Genomic DNA, 23,491 nt, shown 5'->3' on the forward strand with positions numbered 1-23,491 from the left:
AACGAGGCTCTATTCATGAATCACCACAGTACAACAAAACACATCTGTTTTCTGGGATGTTCTCCCTTTTGTCCTAATTTATTTATGAACACAATCTTTTCTCATCTTTATTTAAAATAGTAAAATACAAAAAAAAAAAAAAGTAGGGGAAGGTTTTTGGCAACGAACCAGTGAAATCTCAGTCGGCCTTTTTAAACAAAACTCGCGGGAAAGGAAGATGAAGAACATTTCACAGTGTATCAAAGTACTGTACAAAAAGTCACTCATAAAAAAAGTGGAGACGGATGTTTTCCAATCTGGCGTCACATTGAATTCATCAAATTATGGATACGGAACATGGAGTGTGCACACAGATTCCCACATACAGTTAATTTCATCCCGGTCTTATTCAAGCCTTTCTATGTACATGTTTGAAACCTTATCACAAATGTGCTGCTCTACAGGAAAATAGAGAATATTTAAAATCACCAAGGAAATATTATACAGAGTGAAAAGGTAACACTTAAGGGATCAAATCCTCCGTATTGTAAACAGGGATGTAGTTAAATCCATGTGTGTGAATGCCATTCGGCGGCACAACAATTTAAGAGTAGGAAGGAAAACATCGTAGGCACGACTTTGCGTTGGCAGTGTTTGGCGAAGAAAAAAAAGTTACGATATGACATGATTAAGTTTCTGAGTGACGTGCGTGTGACGATTAGTGTAGATTGTGACATGATTCTGTGAATATTAGAAAGAGTCTTTTCGGGTGTTTGTGGCGTCTGACGTCCATATCGGAGCGAGGAGGAGGAGAGAGGAAGTGGCCGGCTCATCAGTAAAGCTCCTTCCTGTTGCTCGGCAGCGGGTGGCTGGAGGAGCAGGTGGCGCTGCGGATCACCTCCATCCACCTGGAGGCCAGATTAAGTCAGTTAATAAATAAAGATAAACAATCATTGTCACATCCATCGGGACCAAACTCATCAAGCATTTCTATTAAAATTGTTGTTATTCATGTTCATGTATTATTCTGTTGGTTCTGGGTTCTAAATATCTTTTTAAATTAAGTAATCGCAATAAAAACAAATAAAGAGAATAATGAATACAGATTATAATAGCATGTTAATGTAAATGTGGAGCTATACTCAACAGAATGTCTGAGGATAGAACTAAATATAAATTTGACCTCAGCGTGAATAGAATCAATTCGATTCAACCCCCTCCCCAAGGGCTGAAGATCCAAAGTGCCGTACCTTTCAAACGTGTACTCGCTCTCTGATCGGAAGTAGTAGACGTGGGACTTGAAGTGGAGCTTGAAGACGTAATCTTTGTGGATGTTCTCCGACTCGGACGGGACGGTGACGGAGTAGCCCAGCAGAGGGAGGCTGGCCAGCGGGTAGTCGTCCTGCAGGACAGGAAACAGTTTAACTCATCGCTAGAGCTCTGTGTCTCAAACCACAGGGAAACTTGATCACTGCATAATCCTCCTACCTGATGCGACTTGTAGAAGAAGAGGCTGAAGTTGGTGAAGACCACCCAGAGCTTCTGCCAGCCGTTGCTGTTCTTGAACTTCCTCAGCAGGTTGCCTGACAGCTGGTTCTGGAGGCACAGAAGACGACAGAAAGAATAATAAAACATGATGAAAGAAAACATAGACATCGCTGATTTTATTACAGCGTTTCAACAGATGGAAAAAGATAAAGAGGAACCTGAAAAACCTGATGCACAGTTGAACACAGATATTTAGAGGCTGTGTATTTAAATAGGGGGGGTGCAACTCTTGCACCTGCCACAATAATCGCTTCATTTTACAGTTGACAAAATAAAAGTCAATTTGAAGGCTCGTTTTCATTTATGCACACAACTCTGTATTCTAACATCCACGTGACAACAGGAAGAAGAATTTGAGGGAAAGAGACACACACTAACAAAGGACAACAACAGAAAATAATCCCCAACCAGAAATGATAACAGGATCTCTTTTATATTTTTATTTCTTTGGGCCAGTAAGAAATTAACATCAAGTAAATGTTTACCGGGGTTTGTGCAACAAATTTGACAATTTTGTATATTTCTTTGGCTCTTGCAATACCTCTCTATTCCAGCAGGTGTCCCTAAAGGGCAGGTTGTGATTCATGTTACCAGCAAACCACAGAGAGCGCGAGAGAGAGACAAGGCCCCTGGGGTCCGCTGAGGGGCCTCATCGACTCACCGGCCGCACTACTGCCCCCTTCAGCACGGGCAGGGGAATGGAAGAAGGAGAGAGAAAGACAAGAGGGCGGAGGAGATGGATGGAGAGGTGGAGGAAAGACAGGATGTTGACATAAGACAGGGAGACACCACAGGCACTTCACACTGGACAGATCAGAGGACAGGACAGGAAGTGTGAGGGGGAGAGGATGACCAGGGGACACAGAGCGCACAGCGCCGTACCTCCACGGCAACGCTGAAGTCCACCATGGAGACGCTGGTGTTGCGGTGCCAGCAGACGTGCACGGTGGTGTTGCCGCGGTGACCCTGGCGCTCCAGGGACGAGCGAGAGCCGCAGAGCTCCTCCTCCGACTCCTGATCGGCCATGCCGTCCTCTGACAGCTCTGCGGGACGAGAGAGGTCAAGAGAGGTCAAACACGATGATCTGATATAAACATAAGGAGGGTTCATCTTTTAAATGAAATAAAAACCCACGACTGGGCCACCTTAAGATAAAATATTGCTTTAGTAAAGAACCTTTCACGTTATATAATGGAGACAATTTGACTATTTCTAATGTCAAAAGGATGAATAAATTAATATGAATACAGTACAGACGATTTATTTCCTTTCTTTTGTTGTTAAGGGAAGAATTTTGCACATTAACTTATTTTTAAAGTACATAAAGCTGCATACAAATAATTTATCCCTTCATTTCCTGACTTTTAGACTTTTAATCCTACGTATGATAATGAGTTATTAATAATTATAAGATAAGTTATTATTATATTTCAGCTCCTGACCTTATTAAGATGTTCATAAAGCTGTTGAATATAAATAAATGACATTATATTCAGACACACAGTAGGGCTGCACGATTTACAAATAAAAACTTTGATTCACCCCAATAGAATTTCATTTGATTGATGATTTGTTTCAGTGATAATGCTGCATTTTAATATGGGACATCAGTTGCATCAAAACAAGCACCCCCCAAGGATCCTAAAGCACCATATAATGCCGTGTCATCTTTGTTTTCTCCCACGTGAAGCAGAAAACCGTGAGTGAGAGAAACGTGGAGAAAACTTAGAATCAAAAGACAAAACGAAGAGAACATGCATCGGGATTCTCATCCTTTCCAGAATCTTGCGGCCCTAATTCCACGTTTATATATTCATAGGTTCAGCGCGGCTGCAGGTGAAGACGCCACAGAACAAAGAGCTGAGACAAAAGAGTGATCAAAGCAATTTCAGTACAGTCTTGATATAAAAGAAGAGGACAGAGAAACAAAAAAAAGAAAAATCACCCTTTTGTTGTCCCTTGTAAGTTAATACTCTTCAACTGTTTGACAATAAGAGACGTGGAACCGAAGGTCACCAAGCCGGGTGACAGGTGATGAAAGACCACCTGTGACAGTTCGGGTTTCATGTGGCGCTGAAAGCCGCAGTGTGGAATTGTGGGAATTGTGCAGTTATCGCTGTGGGTAGCGGTCGGTGCTTCCCTGGAGGGCGCTAATATTCAGTCGGTAAAGAGAACAGGTCCCAGCTGACGTCCCTGTGTCACATGACGTCTTCTGAGACATAGACTTTGTGTGTGTTTTGGGGTTTTGATGCTTCGACGGGTCGGAACCTACTGTTGTCGGTGAGGCTGGTGGAGAGCAGGTCATCGCTGGGGCCGCTGCTCTGCTCGGCCAGGTCTATCGCCATCCTGATGTCCTCCACCCACCGCTCCATCTCCGACGCACAGCTGCAGGTGCACAGAGATCACACGTGTTCTTTATTTATTCTTCATCTGCACTCTGGGGAATTACGAGCCGATAAAACCAAGAAGAAGAGAGCGCGTGAGGAGAAATAATAAAGTCGGCGCTAAGCAGCGAAACCTCCGTATCAGGGCATGAGTGACTGAATGGAAACTAGGTCACACAGTTCAATTTCATTAGAGGACAAACAAAGTGTGGCGGAGGTCCTGTGGAGGAAAGATTCATTTTTAATGAGGCTGACCTGAATTAAACTGCACAGTTTCTATTCATTCTAAAATGCTTTCATGAAGAAATGTTCCACTCACGTCATTTTCTTTTCTTTCTCTTTATCTTACATATTGGGTTTGTGGTGTTTATTTAACTCTTTGGTAAAACTGTATCTTTGTTCTACGATAAAATGTATGTGTGTGTCTGTCTGTGTGTGTGTGTGTGTACCTGGCCGCCACCACCACTGACTGGCGCTGTCCGAACAAGGTGAAGGAATGAGGGACCCCCCACTCCTCCTCACTCTCTCTGATCTGCAGAAACACACACACACAACTTACTGTCACACACTTTAATGCTACTTGAGACGTATTCAAAATAAAACTGCACGACATATTTCAGACATAAGATCGGATTTCAGCAGAAAAGAAAAAGATCATACCGTCATGCCATAAAGGGGCAGCTGGCCGTGAACTTTAAACTGATTGACCGGGGTCGTCCCTCGACTGGTGTACACCAGGGAGTCACTGAACTGAGGGGGGGGCGACAAGAGGAAGGAAGGAAAGAGGTGTCAGTTGCATTTTGTTTGCCATCATCGGTTTTAAAAACACTCCGAGAAGCGGCTGTGCGGTCGTACCAGGAAGAACATCCTCTGCTGGAGACCTTTCCCTGAGAGCTTGCTGAGGCAGCCGAGCCTGATGAACTCCTGGAAGAGGAGCAGGAGAAAACACATCAGAGCTGCAGAAATCAGCGGGATGAGTCACTTTTTCACAGGTAAGTCTAGAAAATAATAATAATAAATGTAAAAGGGCCGAACCCTGCCGCGGATGGCGAGGTTGTCGATGCCGGTCAGGTCTTTCTTCAGCTCCAGGAGCTTCTGGAAGTTCTCCATCTTCATCATGGTGCCTTGAAGCTGCAGCACCATCTCAGTGATGTCCGCCAGGCCCGCTGAGGGAAGAGGGTAGAGATGGTAAGGGAGGGGGGGAAACAGAGCATAGGAACAAAGCATCTTCCTCTTACTCGTCCCTGTACCTCTGGAGTCCCTGAAGTCGTCGTGCGTGGGGGGGTAGTGCTTGCAGAGCCGCTCCAGGATGAGCTTGTAGTGCAGCAGGCGATGGAGCGGCCGCAGCAGGAAGATGTTGAAGGGCAGGTAGCAGACCCGCTGCTGCTCAAAGTCTCGACACAGAGTCTCCACCTTGCGACTGGACCTGAGGAAAGTGGCAGAGTTTTCTTTGTCAAAACTATAGGAAATAAATCTCTCTTCTTTTATTTCCCCTCATGCAAAGCAAATGAGGATCTCAACAACAGTGAGGATAAAGTAGAAATGTGTTGTTTCTTATTGCTTTACACTCTGAATCTTAATTCTCATGATTATACGTTTCAAAACAAGAAATGCATCTTCTCCTTAAATGGGGAATTCAACACAAACGTCTAATGCATTCATTTCCTACTGCTCCTTAACACCAGCCAGTGACGTTTGCATGATTACGACTTTAGTTCCCTCACCTGCAGGCGCGTTCCAGTTCAACCAGACACTCGGAATGTTTCTGGAGGTGAACGGTCAACTGCTGCACATGCAAAAGAGACGAGAGAGAGTTTAAGGATATGGGAAAAATGTTAAAATCACTTGATCTCATACACACAATGAATGGATAAAGTATAAGGGAGAGAGTTACCCTCAGACCCTGAATGTTCTTCAGTAGAACATCACCGATCCGCTGATAGTCTCCCTTAATGTGGGCGTTGGAGCGTCCCTCCCTGTGAAAATACAATATTGCAGTAGCACTTATCGACCAGTAGGTGTCAGGTCAGAGCAAAGTTCCTCACACAGGACTGGAAAATGTCCAAATTCCCATCACCCCATTCATCTTTCCCAGGAGGACCTTGGTCCGGCTCCAAACGCACAGTTTGTCCTCCTGTCTGTCATTACGTAAAATAACACGGGGCAGATTCCCACAGGAGGAGATGAGGGCGGCCATGAGTGAGTGTGTGTGTGTGTGTGTGTGTGTGTGTGTGTGTGTGTGTGTGTGTGTGTGTGTGTGTGTGTGGGTGGGTGTGTGTGTGGGTGCGTGTGTGGGTGCACTGGTTCCCATGCAGTGACGTCACATAAACTAAGACTTGAGCTCCACCTCAGATCGTTTCTTCAATCTGAATAAAAACGGCACACGGTGTTAATGGCATGTGACTTAGAGGTATTGAACTCAGAACTCTAATTTGTCCTCCTTCCCTTCAGTCGGCAAAAAGAAAACCGTACAGAACTAATCTGGTTTCAAAACAAATCTGATTCATTCTTTTTCCCCACTTTCTTTTAATTTGTAAGATATCTAAAATAAACATTTCCAGACATTTTAACTTTAACATAAGATGCCTTCAGACGTGCAATGAAGTCCGGACATTATCCTGATATTTTGTGTTGATATTTTGAATTCATAATTATATCATGTTATTAAAGTTCAAGTCTGAGTGAGGATTCAGCAGGAAAATTATTAAAAACTGTGTCAAATACAGATCATGGGAGTGAACGGGCACTGACCACTGTGCCAGCCGCTGCTCAACCTCTTTGAGGAACCCCTGGTGGAACTTGTGGATCGGGTCGTAGTTGGAAGAGATCAGGTTCTGGACGGACTCTGGGAACGCCTCGTCCTTAGCCACAGAGCTCTGGAAGGACTGTGACGGACACACGGACACACACACGGACACACACACGGACACACACACGGACACACACACACACACACACACACACACACACACACACACACACACACACACACACACACACACACACACACACACACACACACACACACACACACACACACACACACACACACACACACACACACACACACACACACACACACACACACACACACACACACACACACACAGTTATGATCCCAGCAGACCACCGAGAAAAGAGAACAGAATGAGTGATCCGATTTTATAGCTCGTTGACGTTTGGAAATCCATCAACTCCACGCACACAAACACACAAACATGATCCTCACGGCCAGAAGCGAGCGCACGACAACCCCTGACACAGAGGTGTTATATTCCCCCCCCCCTCAGAGGAAATCACCAGCGATTATGACGGCGACGCAGACAGAAGGCCGCCCAGCTGTTTGAAGAGGAAGCGTGGAGGGAGGGAGAGAGAGAGAGAGGGAGGGAGGGAAGGGTGTGGGACCTCAGGCCACCGCGGTGCCAGCCAAAGAAAATATTTAAGAGGGGTTTTTTTTTATAAAAGTGCCAGCACACGCCTTCCTCCCACATCAAAGAGGGTGGAAACTACGGTTGCGAAGGAAAACAGTGGCGACGGAGAGAGAGAGAGACACGGGAGAGGGGGAAATTAGATATCGTTTTTTTTTCGCTGCACGCCGAGGTCAGAGGTCAGGGTCAGCGTCTCTGTACAAGGGTGATGCAGGCAGGTGCTTCAAACGGTGATTTCCCACAATGCTCGTCGAGGAATCACATTGAGCTGCACTTTAATCCTCGGGTTCAGGATCCAGACGTTGTCTATGAACGCACAGTGACTTTTCCCTCTCTTGGTGGTTTTACTTGTAAACCCCAAAAAGAAGCTGGAGCTAATCGTCTATTTGAGCTTGAAGAACAAAAAAGGCACAAGCTTGATGGAGGAAAGGGAGCTGACTGTCAATATAAAGAAAACACAGGAGCTTTAACATTCTGGCTTCAGAGCCGTCATCCATCCGGAGCGACTAAAAAGATCATAAAGCTTTAGATGTCTTGGTCCAAACTAAACGCACATGGGGCCAACTTCTCAGGGTGGGAATAAAGAGCAGAGGAATAACACAATGTAATCTGAATGTCACATGACAGACTTTGAGCTCCTTGTGCTGTTATTTCCCAATTTCCTGATATTTTCTCCTGGAAAAACACAGGATTCGACCCGATTCCAGGCGTAGGATCGCACCAACCAGAATCTTGACTCAGTGTCAACACATGTTCCTTTCAATAGACCGGCTTTGACTCACTAATCCACAACTGAGGCTTCCAAGAGACCAAACTTGGCTCGCCGTGTCTCCGGGGCTGTGCACTTAAGGGAACGTGTTTACACTCGGTCAGAGCAGCTCGACGAATAGGACGGAACATGTGGGTCGAGACAGCGTCTTGTGGACAAGTCTCAAAGTCCTCACCTCTGTGACGACCTGCAAGTCGTTGAGGTAGGTCCGCTCCGTGGTCAACAGCTCCTTGGCGATGAAGTAGGCCTTGTCTGTGGGAAACTTCTGGACACAAACGGAAAGATTGGACGGATCCATCAGTCAATACGACTATTTGATAGAAGAACTGTACAGACATGGTTTTGTTCGTCAAAGTTCTGCAGGTTAAGAAATTCTTAAAAGACAAATTCAAGGGGGGAGTGGGGATTGTGTTCATCATCCATCCTGCCCACCTTCCTCCTCGCCTCCTCCTCATCCTCGTTGCGGACATATCCGGCCTCAGTGAGCAGCGGGCTGGTCAGCGGCGATAACTGCTGCCCCTCCGCAATCTGCCCCGGGCCCAGGACCCCGGTGCTGCCCATGCCCTGTCCGTTCATAGAGCCGTTGCCGTTGACAACCAGGCGGGGACTTCCCAGCGGAGAGTCGTCGGAGCCGGGACTTCCTGCAGGGGGGAAAGATAGGAAAGTGGAACGGGAAGAGAAAAAGAGTGAGATAAGATGGCAGGAGCGGATAAGGGATGGTGTAACTGTGGATTCTAAATGTACGATATAAAAGCTGGATTCACGAAATTCACTGCCACTGTGAGGAGAAGGGTTCAGCCTTTAGAAGCTCAAGATGTGAGCATGTTCTCTGAATCACCAGTCACCGCTGAGCGTGGCAGTGGATTTCATGCACCGACCCTCCTACGCCATCGATCTTGAACTATGAGTCAGGAGCCAGAATGAGCAGCGGTTGTGTTCCAGCAGGTCAAAAATGCTATAATCCCTTAACTCAAGGCCGCGTCTACACAGTAAGAATAGAAGGATAGAAGGATAGAAAAAAAACTATTAATTTATAGTGGCAGGTTAGTAAGAAGCTATGTGTTATACTGAAGGCGTTTAAGCATATCAGTGCATTATAAGGGAAAGTAAAAAGACAAATGATGCAAAATCAACTTTTTGCCAATTCACAGCAATTTGTTCCATCAAATTTGTAAAAAAAAAAAGGGAGAAGTAGCCCAGAGTTTTGTATTTTAATGTCCAAACTGGTCTTATGCCGAACATAAGCTGAAAATTCTCCCATTGAAAGTTGAAAATCTATTTGAACTGCATCACGTCTTTCCATTTCCCTCATGATGAACTCCAGCAGGATCTTCAACAGCAGTGAGGTCTAAAATTAGATAACAGGAGCCTGGTCCGACTATCATCTGGGAGGAAGACTAAAAACCTACTTTCCACTACAGAGCAGCTACAGAGGTTGGACTACGAGTTGTGACTTCATACTTGCCCGTACAAGAGTCCACTGTTTCACACCAAACTGGATCATGGGTAAAAGAACCATGGCAACCACTGAGTGCAGATCTGTGACGGGTGCTATAAAAGAACTCACCACCACACAAGACACAAAAACAAGACAAGCGAGCGAACACAAAACAGACGAGTAGAAATTCACATGGGCACGGTGACCACCAAAACAAAGCACTACTCTACGGTCTAGCTACCACGACACGAAAACACGGGGGAGGGGGTCCACGACTCAAGCGGGTCGGGGGGGGGGGGCCACAGAAAATTCCGGAGTCCCTTTTTTCTTCGAACAAACAAGGTCGTATTTTATTGACACTAGTGCACACAATCAGTTACAGTGTTGGGAAAAAAAGAAGAGATGAAGGGTAGAGGAAGAGAAAACAAAATCGGTTGTGCAGGAATACAGAGTGTTACAAGGAGGGACAGAAACCCAGTGAGCCAGCGCGTGTCCTCATGCCGTACAGTGAGCGTTAAAGAGGGAAAACGGATCATTTCAAACAATGCCTTTCGTTTGCACAGGGATATAAAGACTTCTTTTTGGCTTCTTCAGCTCAACTGGCGGCAGGTTGACCTCGGCACGTCCAGTATTTATTAGGATTTCATGCTTTTAGAGATGATACGCGTCTGTCGCTCAACAAACGCCGCGTGCTGCAGCTTTGGGCACGCGCCACTGGGAAATCAAGTGAATACCAGACATGCAGAGTAAAGCCGCCGCCAATCTGCGAATCAGCAAAATCGTTAGAACAGCCACAAAGCCGGTTTATCCCTCGAAAAGAAAAATATGTAAACACAACCAAGCACAAATGTGATGCTGAAACGTTTAACATTTTAAAAGGCTAATTTAAAGAACGTAACTTGACATCTTGGGGGAATAATCTTACTGAAAACAAAATCACAATCTATCAATGTGTTTGTACAGTACATGGAAATAACAAAGAGCCTCCATGGAAGTGCTGCTATTCGGTGACAGGCAGTGAAAGGGAACACAAGGCGGACTCAACTCCAGCGTTCGGGTGCATGTGTGTGTGCGTGTGTGTGTCCATCTTCTGACAATACTCAGACTTTCACATCTTGCAAAATCTCTCAAAGATCAATATCTGTTTAGTTTGTTTACACTTACACTTACATTAAGCTTCACTTTACTTGTGTCTGTCGCCCGGTCGCCCTCTCATCGTGTAATAAGAGCACTGGGGTTGAGTCGGCCCCGTTTCACACTTGTGCACAATGAGGAAAAAAAAAATGGGGCGATAAAAACAAATGGTTTCTGCACTTTTTTTTAAAACACAGGGAGCAGTTAATTAATCATAATAACTGGAATATCTCACTGCACCAGAAAGCCTCTTAAAATATGCGAAACCATTTTTGAGCTCCACGACAGAAAACAGCGGGTGATTAAGTGGAAAAACAAAAAGGCAGAACAACAGAAAAAGCGGGGACTTTGCTCGTCTTGTTAACATGCAGTCAGGGTAAAGAAAAGAAAACAAGTGAGAAAACAGTGTTGTCACCCATAAAAAAACAAAAAAAAACATGCTTGAAATCAACGCATTTACAAAGCATGGACATTGTGTTTCAGGAAGAAGCAGTAGCTTTGAGGAAAGAGAAGGTTTAGAGGATGAAAAAAGTTGTTTTGAACCCCTGGGTTTTGGAAATCGGTGCAAATTCTATTTTTGCAGAATATAGAGGGAGAAAAATATGTATGGAAACTGGAAACTGTACAAATAATGGGAATGTCATTGGCTTAAGTTTTGGACAATTTGAGATTTGAATATGTTGGTGTCAGATCATCAAGGTCATTAGAAGTCACCCTTAAGGAGTCATGGACACGTGGACCATATTTAATTTCAATAGTTTCAATAATTGTTAAATGTGTTGGCTAAAAACACCTAATATGAATTATATTCATAATGGAAAGGCTGGAATGGTTATTCCTTTTTTGACATTTGGGAAACACAGAACTTGCTATTTATTTTTGCTAAATTTCAGTGCAAGAAAAGTGCACTGGTTTCCTTTTATTAACATTATCCACCTAAGAGTGTGTGTGTGTGTGTGTGTGTGTGTGTGTGTGTGTGTGTGTGTGTGTGTGTGTGTGTGTGAGCAGACAGCCAGCAAATGACAGTGACAGGGATGTGAGCACAGCTTCAATACACAGCATCGGAACAGAAGAGAAAAACAGCATCCAAAGAAAGTGAAAGATAACAGTGAGTTCTGTGGTTGTTATTGGTTTTGTGGTGCATGCCAAGGGCCAAGCCGAGCAAAGCGGACAGCTGGAGATGGTCACGGCGGTGGACGACAGTCGGTGCGGTTGTTCGTCGCCGACATGCGAGTGTGTGGAAGAAGGAAAAAAGAACGACAGAAAGGAAATGACGAGTGAACCCGACAGCAGATAATGCATCTGGAGCAGACAGTGCAGCTTCGGTTATTATCGAAAATACAGATATAAATGTAATCTATTCAAATTCTTGCTCTTCCACTAACACAAAAGAGAATTACAGGAGAACTTTCTACCACGAACATCCAAATTACAGTGCAAGTTGTCGGACGGACAATCGAAAGACAGCGTGAGAAAGTGCTCAGAAGAAAAGGCCTTCAACCGAATAAGAAGGCATTACCGACCATTAGCTACAGCACTCCTACTCAACTGATCCCATTAGCTTACACATGAAACACGTTCCCCTACGAGTAGAGTGCGTCACTCTAAATACAATCCATCCTCTAGCAGGAACTATACAACTCAAATATTCTGTACACATAAAGGGAAATATCGTGGTCCGAACAATCACACTCTGCCTCTGCCTCCCCCTTTCCAACTGAAGTCCCTCCACGGACTCCAGCCATTTTTCTTACAGCCCTTCTATTGCACAAGACGACAGTAAAATAATTAGAATAGTTTGATTTACAGGAAATGCTACATTAGGGAACTACGAACGGTGGGGGAAACAGCATTTCTACAAAAAGAGCCCTATAAGTGTCGACAGCTTTTCAGAACGAGCTATGAAGCGTCACATTTCACCAAAATACACCAAGAAATCTATTTTATCTCCGGCTTCAACATGAAAACATCTCATTTACAGAGCTTCACTAATTTCTCCTAAATGTATTAAACTGACTCGGATAACATCAGTGCTGTTAAATGATTACAGCGATTACTTCTTCAGAAAAATGACAATTCCCTACTAAATCTGTCTACACAGTTTTTAAGTTATGGCACATTGTAAGGAAGGTTTTCCTTAAACCGTCACTGTTGCTAGTTTTGCAACTTCTCACAACTCCGGCTAAATTGCCTCAAGGCTTCTTTAATGATTATCCTTAAGACGAACAGCCAACAAAAGTTTCAGCGTGTAAAGTTTAACTGGATTGAAAATGACAAAAATCTTAGGGATTGGGAGGTTTACAAATTTCGGATGAATCACAGCTAAGTCGCTTTCTATTCACAGTTGAAAATACGTCCAAAACTCTACAAACGTGTTAAACAATTTGCTTTAAAAATTGTATCACAGCAAATCTAGTGTAAAAAGGTGAACTAGAACGACTTCTACATTAATATTCAAAGATTGATGGACTGGTTTTCTGAGAGATAAGATTTAAACCAGTCGAATATCTATAAAATATTGATTATGATTCCTAAATAACGGGATTATATTTGCTTTGCATAATAATGGATGATTCGAGGCTCAGCTGCTTCTTATACGAATCCGTCTCAGCAGCTGAAAACCCGGCCGCCGTTATCTTCCTCATTAAAGCGGTAACATCCTCCCTCCCCTCCCTCCACCCCCTCCTCAAGCTGCCGACTCCCGAAGGAGAACTTCCTGCGAGGCAGCGGCGACGAGTGGGCCACATTCGAGTTCACCGAATTCAGGGAGCTGACGGCGGCCGGGTTGCCGTACATCAGCGGCTGGCTGTACGCGCTGCTGCCGGTGTCCGACTCTGTGTCGCTTGTGTCGCTGCCGCTGCTGGTGGAGCCGTCAATCATCTGTACCGGCTGGTTTAGATTTTTGTGGTTGTTTGAGGGTGGCTTTCCCTGGCGGCCAAACAACCGCTGCACCGTGTTGGATCGCGCCTGACCCGGCACCGCGAGGTTGCCCGTGTGGTTGCCGTTAGTTACGATCATCCTACGCTCCATCGGGGCAGAGCAAGGGGCTTGGACCTGCAGCCCGGGGCGGTGGGGGTCCCGGTGGTGCAGGGGAGTAGACGTCAGCTGGCTAAGAATGAACGGATCGGTATCAGAGCGATTTCGAATGTTGTTGTTGCTATAGTGTTTGGACAAATGTAGCGGCGTGCGGTTTGAGGTTATCGGGGAGTAGCTGCCGTAGTGGGTCGGTGGGAGGGACGACGGCGAGACAGGGGGGGCTTCCATGGGAACCGGGCCGGGTAGTTTACTGAAAAGATGGCCAGCATCGTCCCATCGCGTGCCTGAGCGCGGCTGACCGTTGTGGCCGTTGTGGCCGTTGTGGCCGTTTGTCATCTCGGCGTGACTGAGCGAGTTGGTGCGGTGGTGGAAGCTGCTGATCACCGGGCTGGAGCACTGACTGCGCGTGCCGGACCCTAAAGGTCGACCTAACCCTCGCTTGTCTCGACCCTGGAAGATCTCATCCAACAAGGTGCTGTGCAGCGGAAGACGGCCGTGAAACGAACCCCCATTGGACAGAATGTCCTCATCGGTTTGCCCATGACTCAGATTTAACTTGTTCGACCCAGGAGACTGATCTACATGACTTCTGTTACCCAGCATACCCTGCTGCTGCTGCTGCTGCTGCTGCTGCATCAGCCCCTGGTGATTGGTGTGGTAGAACCCATTCACAACCCCAAACAAACTCCCAGCTTGCCCCTCATTACGTCCGCTACCACCGCGCTTATTATTATACACCGCAGGCTCATCCTCATTGCTGTCATTTGCATTGCTGTGGCCCCTGGGGGCCCTGGTGTTCTTTGTCACATCACATTCACTGTCTATGTCGCTGCAGTCTATGTAAGGTATAGAGGAGCTGCTGCCTTTGTTTGTCCTGCAGGATGGACCTGGGTTGAGGAGGTGCTGGTCCGGCGCTGATCCTGTGCTGCTGTGGTTCCGTCTGGACTGAATCGGGTCCGAGCCAGGAGCCACCGGGATATCTTTGAAACCGTTGGCGGAGGCCACAACCGGCGGCGGCTCCTCTGAACCGTTGGTCTCAGCTCGATGGCTCAACCGGGCTGAGTCCGGCTGGTCTGCTAACGCGGCAGACATGGCACTCTGCAAAGAAGAAAAGAATATGGAGAATATAAGATAATAAGAGGAAACTTTCCAAGGTAAATAAAGGTTTAAGGAGTACTAAAGTGTGCGTTACCTCTTTTGGCACTTGTAATCTGAAGGACGAAGACAGAGGGGACATGCCGCTGTGGGACAGAACCTTACTGTGCTTCCTGAAAACAGCAGAGGAGAAAGATGAGGTAAATTGTCGCTGCTACAACAATAAAAGGCTGTAGATTAGTTTCAACGTGATGGATGCTGGGTAGGGAGGACCTGTCGCTAATGAAGGAGGGAGCTTCACCTTTCAAATGGAACTTTCTTGAGCTCCGAGTCTTTCACGTAATCGATGACCTGCTTCTGAGTTCGACCACTGCAGGAACAAAGCGGCTGATGAGAAATTAATTACACACAAAGGCAAAAGCAAAGAGCCGTCACATCTCCAGCCTCTCCTGACCTGAAGCGGAATGAGGACCCTCTGGTGAAGAGGATGGGCTTGGGTTTGACCTTGGGCTCCTCGAAGAGCCTGAAGAAGGCGTGATACTCGACGCTGATCTTCCAGAAGATCTTGCAACAGTCCCTGCTGGCCATGGCGAACTCCAGCGTGTCGTGGTGCGTGTTCTGCTGCAGGACGCACAGGCAGATGTGAGCATGGAGAGCGAGACAAGACAAAGGTCTAGATGACCACGTGATAATAGAAGTAAAGAAGAGAAGAAGGGGTAAGACAGAAAAATGAAGGACTATAAGAAAGTCATGTAGACTTACAGCGGGGTCGGCTCGCAGCTTAATTAGGAACCTCTTGCGTTTGAAGCTCAGCTTGCGAATCTTGGACCAGTTGAAGGCGTTGATCTTGGTGTAGCCCTTAAATAAAGAAGAGGATATTATGATAAGTTTGTAAATATTCACCATCTGTTATCTTACAGGAAAAAGAAGATAAAAGGAAGGACTTCAAATGCAAAAATCACCTTTTCTTCTGTATGGATTTTTAATTTACCCCTAAAACACACATTTTCAGCTTGACTCAATAAAAACAGTAAACAATAAAATAAAATATTCTCAGGGCCGCTCTCCATTCTTCGGCTCTGTTAAGCTGGGTGTAGACTTGCCACAAAACCTCAAGGATAAATTAACTAGGCTGTGTCATATCAGAAAAAAATTTCAAGATCCAAACACTCTGGGAAAAGAACAAGTGCAGACTTTTTAAACATAATTCGGGTCAGAGTGGTTAGAAGAGGGTGGATCTTCTCTTTGGGCCCAAATGAATTAGAATAAGGTGTAAGAGAGTCTTTAGAAACAAGGGTTGGCCTCTGTTAAACCAGGACATGCTGACTGCAACTTCTACATTCTGCTGTTTGCTGGGTCTTTGTCTCAGTTTGTGTTTCTGTATTCGCTCAGGAAAACATCAAAGATACTGCTAAATAATATATCTCCCTTTTTTTGGAAGAAACTATTTGAGGAATTTACGTCAAGCTGAGCTTTACAGCCGTCTGCTTGTCCCTGCGACAACTTCAAACTATTTTAGGATTTCAGGCAGGATTTTTGAACCAGAGTTCGGTGCCACAAGAGAATTCCACAAGTAAAACTCTTCAAACTCAAATATTCTAGTGGATTTTTTGGCATGGCAACTGAAACATATTTCTCTGTAAGTTGGAGTAGGTGGCTTTATAAATATGTTCTATACTTGATACTGGGCTAAGTATCTGTTGTACCTGGAAGACCAGCACCCCGGTGTGTGCCACCGACAGGTTGAGCTTCGATCCCTCTCTGTCCTTGGCTGGGTGCAGACGAACGCCGTACATTTCCAACCGCCGGGCGATTTCCAGAAGCTGGTAGTCCGATTCCGCAGGAGTCTGCCCGCTAAGGAGGAGAGCGATCTATGAGTTCAGTAATTATCCATCAATCAATCAGCATCTTATGTGACTCTTTCTAAAGCGTTCATAGTTTCTTCTTCTTCTGTTGACTTGAGATTAAGTGTCTCCACATGCTTATCTCTCAGAGCACTGGGGACTGTTGCTGCCATGATTTGACAGCTCATCAATATCCTTCACCACATGCTCATGTGTCATTGTTTCAACTGTATCTGCCAGATTTGAGAGGGGAACCACTCCAAGTTTCAGTTCCAGCTGGTTACCAAAAGTAGAAAGTCTTGAAATACACCACAGGATCAGATGTCAGTGCCCGGAAAGAAATCTGCCACAATACAAGTCAAAAAAAATCTGAAAATAGCTTCCTGTTTCCTGTATGAGCTGCTGAATTGGCCACTTCCTTCCTGCGTCGTCAGGGGGGTGCTGAGGGACTTGAGGAGAGAATGGGAAGGAGAGAGGGAGCTCAGAGAGAGGAGGGGAAAGGGTGTGCGCTCTGAAGAGTGTGACCGTGACAGAAAATAATCAACAAGTCTGAGATTATCTGTAGTTGAGGCCGGGCTGGAGGGGAATTTATATTTCTAGAAAATGCATTTGTCTGCGTGTGTGTGTCCCAAGGGCACAGAGGCAGGGCCAAGTACTTTGTTTGTAGATAGCCACCTCTGCGGGGGAGAGATTAAAGTGTGTGTGTGTCCACATGAGTGTGGGCCTGTGTGAGCAGTTGTGGTTTAGGAGATAAACATCTCTGCAGGAGAGAGAGGTATAGGTCGGGTACAATTGTTTAATGTGTGTGTGTGTGTGTGAAAAACAACGTCTCCTGTCAGCTTCAATCTCAGCGACACCAGGAAACCCCAGTCAGACTAAAGCTCAGCTAAGTATTGTTTTCTAAGAAGGGATAATCTTGACCTGCTATTTCAGGTAAACACCGCTGCTCTTGTAACTGCTGAAATGACCTCAATTCTTATTTAATTCCTGCTATTAAAGCTGTGCAGAACACGTGTACCATTGTTGGACACTTTTCATTATATTTAGAACATTAGTAACCAAAAAATAGATACTATGTCTATAATCAAATCACCATAATCTCCTAACATTTTATGGACAAGAGCAGCTCTCATGACTGCATACACACAGCAGCTTTGGCCCTTCTCCGAACTGTGCATGCAACAACTCACACATGCTTGCGGTGGCAGTCGGTGATCTTGTCTCTGATGGCGTCCTGGTCGGGCAGGTACTTATTGTGGAGGAGATGCTGCCAGCTCTGGGTCTCGTCAAAGTCTCCGATCTCGGCTGAAGGAGGAGAAGGGGGGCGGGGGGGGGGAGGGGAGAGAGTTGGCGGACAGGTGAGTATTCAATATTTATTTGGAGTAAAAAAGAGGAGAGGAGAAATGAAGGTGAGAGAGGGAGTGTGTGGCTACAAGAAGAACAGATAAAGATCATGTTATCATGTTTTATGATTTATTATCATTATCCGTTTTGCTTGTACATACTCTATCTCAATCTAATCCTCTGTGCATGCAGTGTGCTGATGCGAGCCTCCATCTGTTCAATAACAACCACTCGCACTGTACCACCCGCAGGTGCACACACATGCCAGCACTGACGGTTACCAAGGCAACCCAGTGATATCCTTCAAGCATGGCCTGCCGCAGCGAGCACCGAAACCCATAAATTCTATCTCCTCCACACACTGAATAACAACGTTCGCCGGAGGAGAACACAGATAGAAACAGCTCCCACACAGTGTTGACTTCTTTCAAACATCACGTTTAATGATACTAGTTTTCCATGTAGGGGAATATTAATAATTTATGTTATGGATAAGGACTGAGGAATAAAGACAAAGAGGCAGGAGGGCGACATTTCGATCGCGGTACCATGCTGGCAAGCATCTGTCCTGCTGGAGCGAGCCGAGACCCTCTTCTCATTAGTGTCCTCGCAACTGTTAGACCCTGTGAGAGGCAGCTTTGTGTTTATATGATGCTCTTTGTATTTATCCAGTACACACATGGGGAGAACTGCTTAGTTATCCCAATAACTGAATATTTGCTGTGATGTTTTAATATTAGTGCATTTTACCATCCCTGGGATATTACAGGGACGATTGCCACCTAATATTTAGAACCTGATGCACGGAAGGAAGAAGTGATGCATCCTCAGGTTGATACCTTGATTTCATTTGTTCCACTCTGATAATTTTATAATGATAATGTGCTCTGTAAATAAACGTTTAATTGACTCGATTCTTCATTTTATCATGTCTAACTGTATTAAAATATAGTGGCACGAGATCAAGTTCAATTTGAACGTATGTGTCATGAAAAGTGACGTGGTGCGCGTTGTGAAAAACATGTAAAACTGCCAATGTGGCCCCTGCATGTGCTGCACTTACACTGAATGATGTGGGAGACCATGAGGGCGGCGCTGGTGTCGTTGCAGATGAGGCGACCGCAGGCGAGGTCGCGTTTAATCTGCAGGGCGAACAGATACCTGGAGAAAGAAAAAACGGAGGTAGAGAGGACAAAGAGGACAAAGAGGAGAGAGTGAGAGGAAAGGGGAAGTAGAAAGCAAAAAGGCAGAGATACACAGGTCAATGCACACTCTGTAAACTTAACAGCTTATATTGTTGAAAGCAATTCCATTACTTTGACATTTACACACACACACTGCTGATATATTGCATCTCTAATTGAGAAAATGCTGCTTTTCTGTTACTAATTACAGAGTCTGCTTCTTATTGCATGATCTGGAGCTCATGAGCAGAGTCACGCACTGCACGTCCATGTATGTTCTGCCAGGTCATGACGCCGCACTTACCGAGAAACAGCAGAGGCAGCATCATAAAGCAGAGAGCAAGGCGTAGGTGGTGGTGTGACGATGTGACAAGGCGTAGGTGGTGGTGTGACTCAAAACCTATTGATAATAAAACTCTGACTCAACACACACATGCCCACGTAAAGTGTTAATAATTGTACTAGTGTATATAGAGTTTTCAGTGTGTTGCTGTGAGGGTTTGCTGCACATCTTAAGGAAAACGACTGAAGAGAAAAACATAATCTTTTAAGAAAATGGACAAAATTAACCGGAGCCAATTCAACATTTCTCTCACATGAGCGCTTTTAAACCTTGAGCTCGACAGCGCCTGCCTGAGGTTCACATTCACAGTGCATTCATGCGCGTGTGATCAATGGACCATTTAATGAAATATCCACTTCAACCTTTCTATAACTGTGTCATTAGCTCAATGATAAAGTTAACGAGGCTTCGGCGAGAGTCTATATCGTTTTATTTCCGCCCTGAGAGGAAGAACAGCAGGGGCTGTTATTGTGTAGGGACGGCAGGCCAATTTAGAGTGAAATGTCTTTTGTGGAGAATGCAACTACAGCGACAACATACAGTATAACAACTTTAAACTGAAACTAACAGCGATTGGCCAGTGTTGTGTCACAGTTAGAGCGTCTGTGGCTCAGGAGATCACTGATTCAATCCCCAATAAGACTAGGGAAGGACTTTATAAATGCAGCCCATTTACCAGGGTCCCATTTTAATACAAAGCCAATGACAGGTTGATGTCTCCCCAAACAAATCCTTCCTCCAACCGCCTATTTCCATGTTTGGTCTGCATGTTGTCACAATGAGAGCTGATTAACACTGTGACAGCAGAACAAAGAGAGTGGGCCCACTTCCTGTTTAATAAAGGACTCAGCTGGCACACTACAGGACAATAAAGTGTCCAGATGAGAGGCAGCATTTCACAGTATTCTGTTGTTCAATTTAAGTTTTAATACTATGAACAGTCAGTGGTTTGATGCCACAGTAAACCGAGCAGCTTCCATGTCAGACATGAGCTGGTGTTTCTACAAATGTGAAAGCCACTGGAACAAGGAATATACACTCCTGTCCGTTTCTTGTCCATTTCACCCGTTTCCTTCCCAAAAAACTCAGCTGACAAACATATGAAACCGACGCTCTGACACAGTGAAGCTGATATTACACCATTAAACTACACACAGTAACACTGGATACGTGCTGTGAATCCTGTATGTGTGTGTCTGTGAGGGAAAGGCGAAGATGTGACTCAAGGATTACAACAAATTTTCCCCCCTCAGACCAGATCTAACACTTCCTGCTTTCCTCTTGACTCGAGTAAATCCAGCTGGGCATGTCGAGGCAAGCGCTGCATCGTGGGAAGATGAGGAATCATTCTCGTATTTTGGTTATTTTCGGGCATCAGCATTGTGTTGCTGAAACCCTGAGTTTAGTGAGACGGACGGCGCAGTCAACTCTTTTTAAAAAAGGGCAGACAAGATGGTCGCTGATAGTTTACCCACAATGGATGGAATGTGAACATTTCTCCTACATAATCTAATCTTTGGATGCTTCCCCAGTTTCTGCTGGCGGTCTTACATTAGTTTAAATTAGAATATGTCTCCCAGAGTAAAACACGTCAATCCTTTGCAGTAAGACCGCCTGTTTAGCATGCTTTCAGCTATTTTGGAACAACACATGTTTTTATGAGCCTGGTTCCAAGACGACAGACTAAAATGTCTTGTTTAGGTCCAGAAAAAGGACGAATAACATTGTTAGATGTTGTGGTATGCGTACATAAATGTGTTGTAAATGTTAAGTGGCAACTAAAAATACAAAACAAAATCCAAACATGTTGTAGAAGGGCCACAGATACAGCTATAAACTGTATATGGTGTTTAAAAATCCCCCTGGAGGGCGGGCAAAACCCTCCTCTTCAGAAAGGTGTGGTTTTCTGCAACGTGGAGACCTACCGAGTCAGCTCCTCCATGAGCTGTGTGTGGTCAGGAGGGAAGAACTTCACCACGAAACGCAGGATGGTGTTTTTAGGCCCTGAGGGAGGGAAATAACGGGATATGGGTGAGAACCGAGGGGCGGGAGGAGGGTAAGTACAGATTCAGAAGAAGAGGCAGACCAAACTGTTGTGTCATACATTCTCCTGTTATCCTATCCAGTGTCTGATTCAGAAAGATTTGAGTCTGTGTATGAAACATTTACTAAATTACCATGAAAAATTCAAGGGCCAAGATCTAACTTCTCATTTTCTAACACTTGTCATTTGGGAAGATGTGTCACGAACTTTAAATGTCATAATTACACTCGTGGTCATTTCTGAGCATCTGTGAGCTACTTACGTCTGATCTGTTTCAGCGTCGGCTTCAGCAGGTCCAGCCACACCTGTGGACGACAGAGACCGACTTTACCATCACAATAGTGTCTGGTGACATTCTCTTACTACAATGCAGCGAATGAAGGTATATTTAAATAAGTCATTCAGTAGCTAAATAAAACTCTCTTTCATAAGGGGACTGTTGGGCCCGGGTGGAGGCAAGCGCTCTCTGTAGGAATAAAATAAACAGAAACTATCAACCAAATTATCTACATCTTATATTGGGCTTTCTATTAAAAACACACTGTTGCAATTAATTTAACAGCAGCTCCTTATGATCCATAACGAAAGAGTCATAGTATCAATACTGTCAGAACATGAACATGATGCTCCTTGTAATGGCTTTTGACATTAAGTGCAGTATATTTTCAATCTGGGTTATTTATTACACCTATAAAATTCCCCACTGGGTAACATAAAACAGATAAACACATCGCAGGGTGTGTAGCTCTGTGCACTTGCGTGTGCTGACAATGTCGTCATTATTTCTTCAGTATTACATCTTTTGTGGTCCACTTCAAAACCGCCTCAAGCCAGAGACACAGAAATGCACAGTGGGTACTTGTAGTCGAGCATATTGAAGCGTTTGAATGTGCATATTGATACATGAATGGGGCAGGCTATGAATGTTGTCCTCCAGCTATGGGTTCCTTTATTAGGCAGAGACAACAACAAACTGCAGACGCGGCCCCAGGCATCTCCAACCAGCTGCTTCTTTCATGAAACGTGTAGAAAGTCCAGGTGAAAGCTGCAACGCCATAAATCCCCAGAGGAGGATAAATTAAATGAGACTCTCCCCTGCAGAGTCCCTGTGTGGCGCACTGAGCTCCTCCATTACATTACGTGGGACTAATCACAACCTTCGCGTGAAGCAGAGTGTGCACCCATGTCATTTAGGCTAAAGTTAACTTGTGGGAAAGGGAGAAGGAAACGTTGCCGAGATCCTCCCGACCACACGGAGGAGAGAAAATCCTCTGCATGTGCTGTGCAAACATCTTGGATCCTAAATGTAGATCGGTGCTTTTAAATGTATCGTTGGAATATTATTGGAATAGGCTCCTTTCACAATTACAGCACTAAAAAGAGTAAAGACAGAGGAAAATGTATTCAGCAAAAATACCGTCATCTTGCGCTGGTCCAGGTACTCCAGTCCGAAGTAGTCCCCCTCCGTCAGGTTGAGGTGGACACAAGCCAGGTCGAACAGCACCTTGCCAGGAGAACGTTGCTGGAGGAGAAGAAGAGAGGTGGAGAAAGACAAAATTAAATTAAGATGAAAGTGGAGGATAGAGGAAGTAATGCAGACGCCACATTGTCACACAGCATCTCATCAGTGGGAGAGCTGATGGTATTTTTGAACTGACTTAACCCAATAAGTTTCCTCAGTGAAAGGAGATGCGTAAATAAATGAATGATTCTACTGATCTTTGACCCTCGAGAGGTTGAGGCTTCAGGTTTGGGTCTAATGAGTAGCTGGAGGCCCAGGCTCAGCTGGGAGTCTCCAGAAACAATCACAACGCCCCAGGAAAGAGCACGTGTGTGCTTCAAAACAAGAGTATCATCTGTGTTCTGTTAAATGACATCGCTCTGCCCAGTGCTGGTATGTTAGCATGTAAACCGTCGTTCT

The 23,491-nt window shown here is 45.1% G+C and overlaps 1 protein-coding gene across 1 annotated transcript in view; it reads right to left on the reverse strand.

Annotated features, from left to right (window-relative positions):
* Positions 1-43: 43 nt before the first annotated feature.
* farp1 (FERM, RhoGEF (ARHGEF) and pleckstrin domain protein 1 (chondrocyte-derived)) overlaps positions 44-23,491 on the reverse strand; it is a 44,346-nt gene continuing 20,898 nt past the window's right edge. The window contains exons 2-27 of the mRNA XM_061067059.1: positions 22,988-23,092; positions 21,833-21,875; positions 21,452-21,530; positions 19,063-19,160; positions 17,846-17,960; positions 16,518-16,665; positions 15,574-15,669; positions 15,266-15,432; positions 15,113-15,181; positions 14,909-14,984; positions 14,604-14,814; positions 8,541-8,749; positions 8,284-8,373; positions 6,663-6,796; positions 5,806-5,887; positions 5,636-5,697; positions 5,162-5,337; positions 4,947-5,077; positions 4,767-4,835; positions 4,572-4,661; positions 4,361-4,443; positions 3,800-3,912; positions 2,410-2,570; positions 1,468-1,575; positions 1,230-1,381; positions 44-887 (exon numbers count right to left, since the gene is read on the reverse strand). Of these exons, the coding sequence (XP_060923042.1) occupies positions 812-887; positions 1,230-1,381; positions 1,468-1,575; positions 2,410-2,570; positions 3,800-3,912; positions 4,361-4,443; positions 4,572-4,661; positions 4,767-4,835; positions 4,947-5,077; positions 5,162-5,337; positions 5,636-5,697; positions 5,806-5,887; positions 6,663-6,796; positions 8,284-8,373; positions 8,541-8,749; positions 14,604-14,814; positions 14,909-14,984; positions 15,113-15,181; positions 15,266-15,432; positions 15,574-15,669; positions 16,518-16,665; positions 17,846-17,960; positions 19,063-19,160; positions 21,452-21,530; positions 21,833-21,875; positions 22,988-23,092 (2,943 nt within the window). The 3' untranslated portion in view covers positions 44-811. The remainder of the gene's footprint in view (positions 888-1,229; positions 1,382-1,467; positions 1,576-2,409; positions 2,571-3,799; positions 3,913-4,360; positions 4,444-4,571; positions 4,662-4,766; positions 4,836-4,946; positions 5,078-5,161; positions 5,338-5,635; positions 5,698-5,805; positions 5,888-6,662; positions 6,797-8,283; positions 8,374-8,540; positions 8,750-14,603; positions 14,815-14,908; positions 14,985-15,112; positions 15,182-15,265; positions 15,433-15,573; positions 15,670-16,517; positions 16,666-17,845; positions 17,961-19,062; positions 19,161-21,451; positions 21,531-21,832; positions 21,876-22,987; positions 23,093-23,491) is intronic.

The sequence above is a fragment of the Limanda limanda genome, chromosome 23, assembly GCF_963576545.1.
Source record: "Limanda limanda chromosome 23, fLimLim1.1, whole genome shotgun sequence".
Classification (NCBI taxonomy): Eukaryota; Metazoa; Chordata; class Actinopteri; order Pleuronectiformes; family Pleuronectidae; genus Limanda; species Limanda limanda.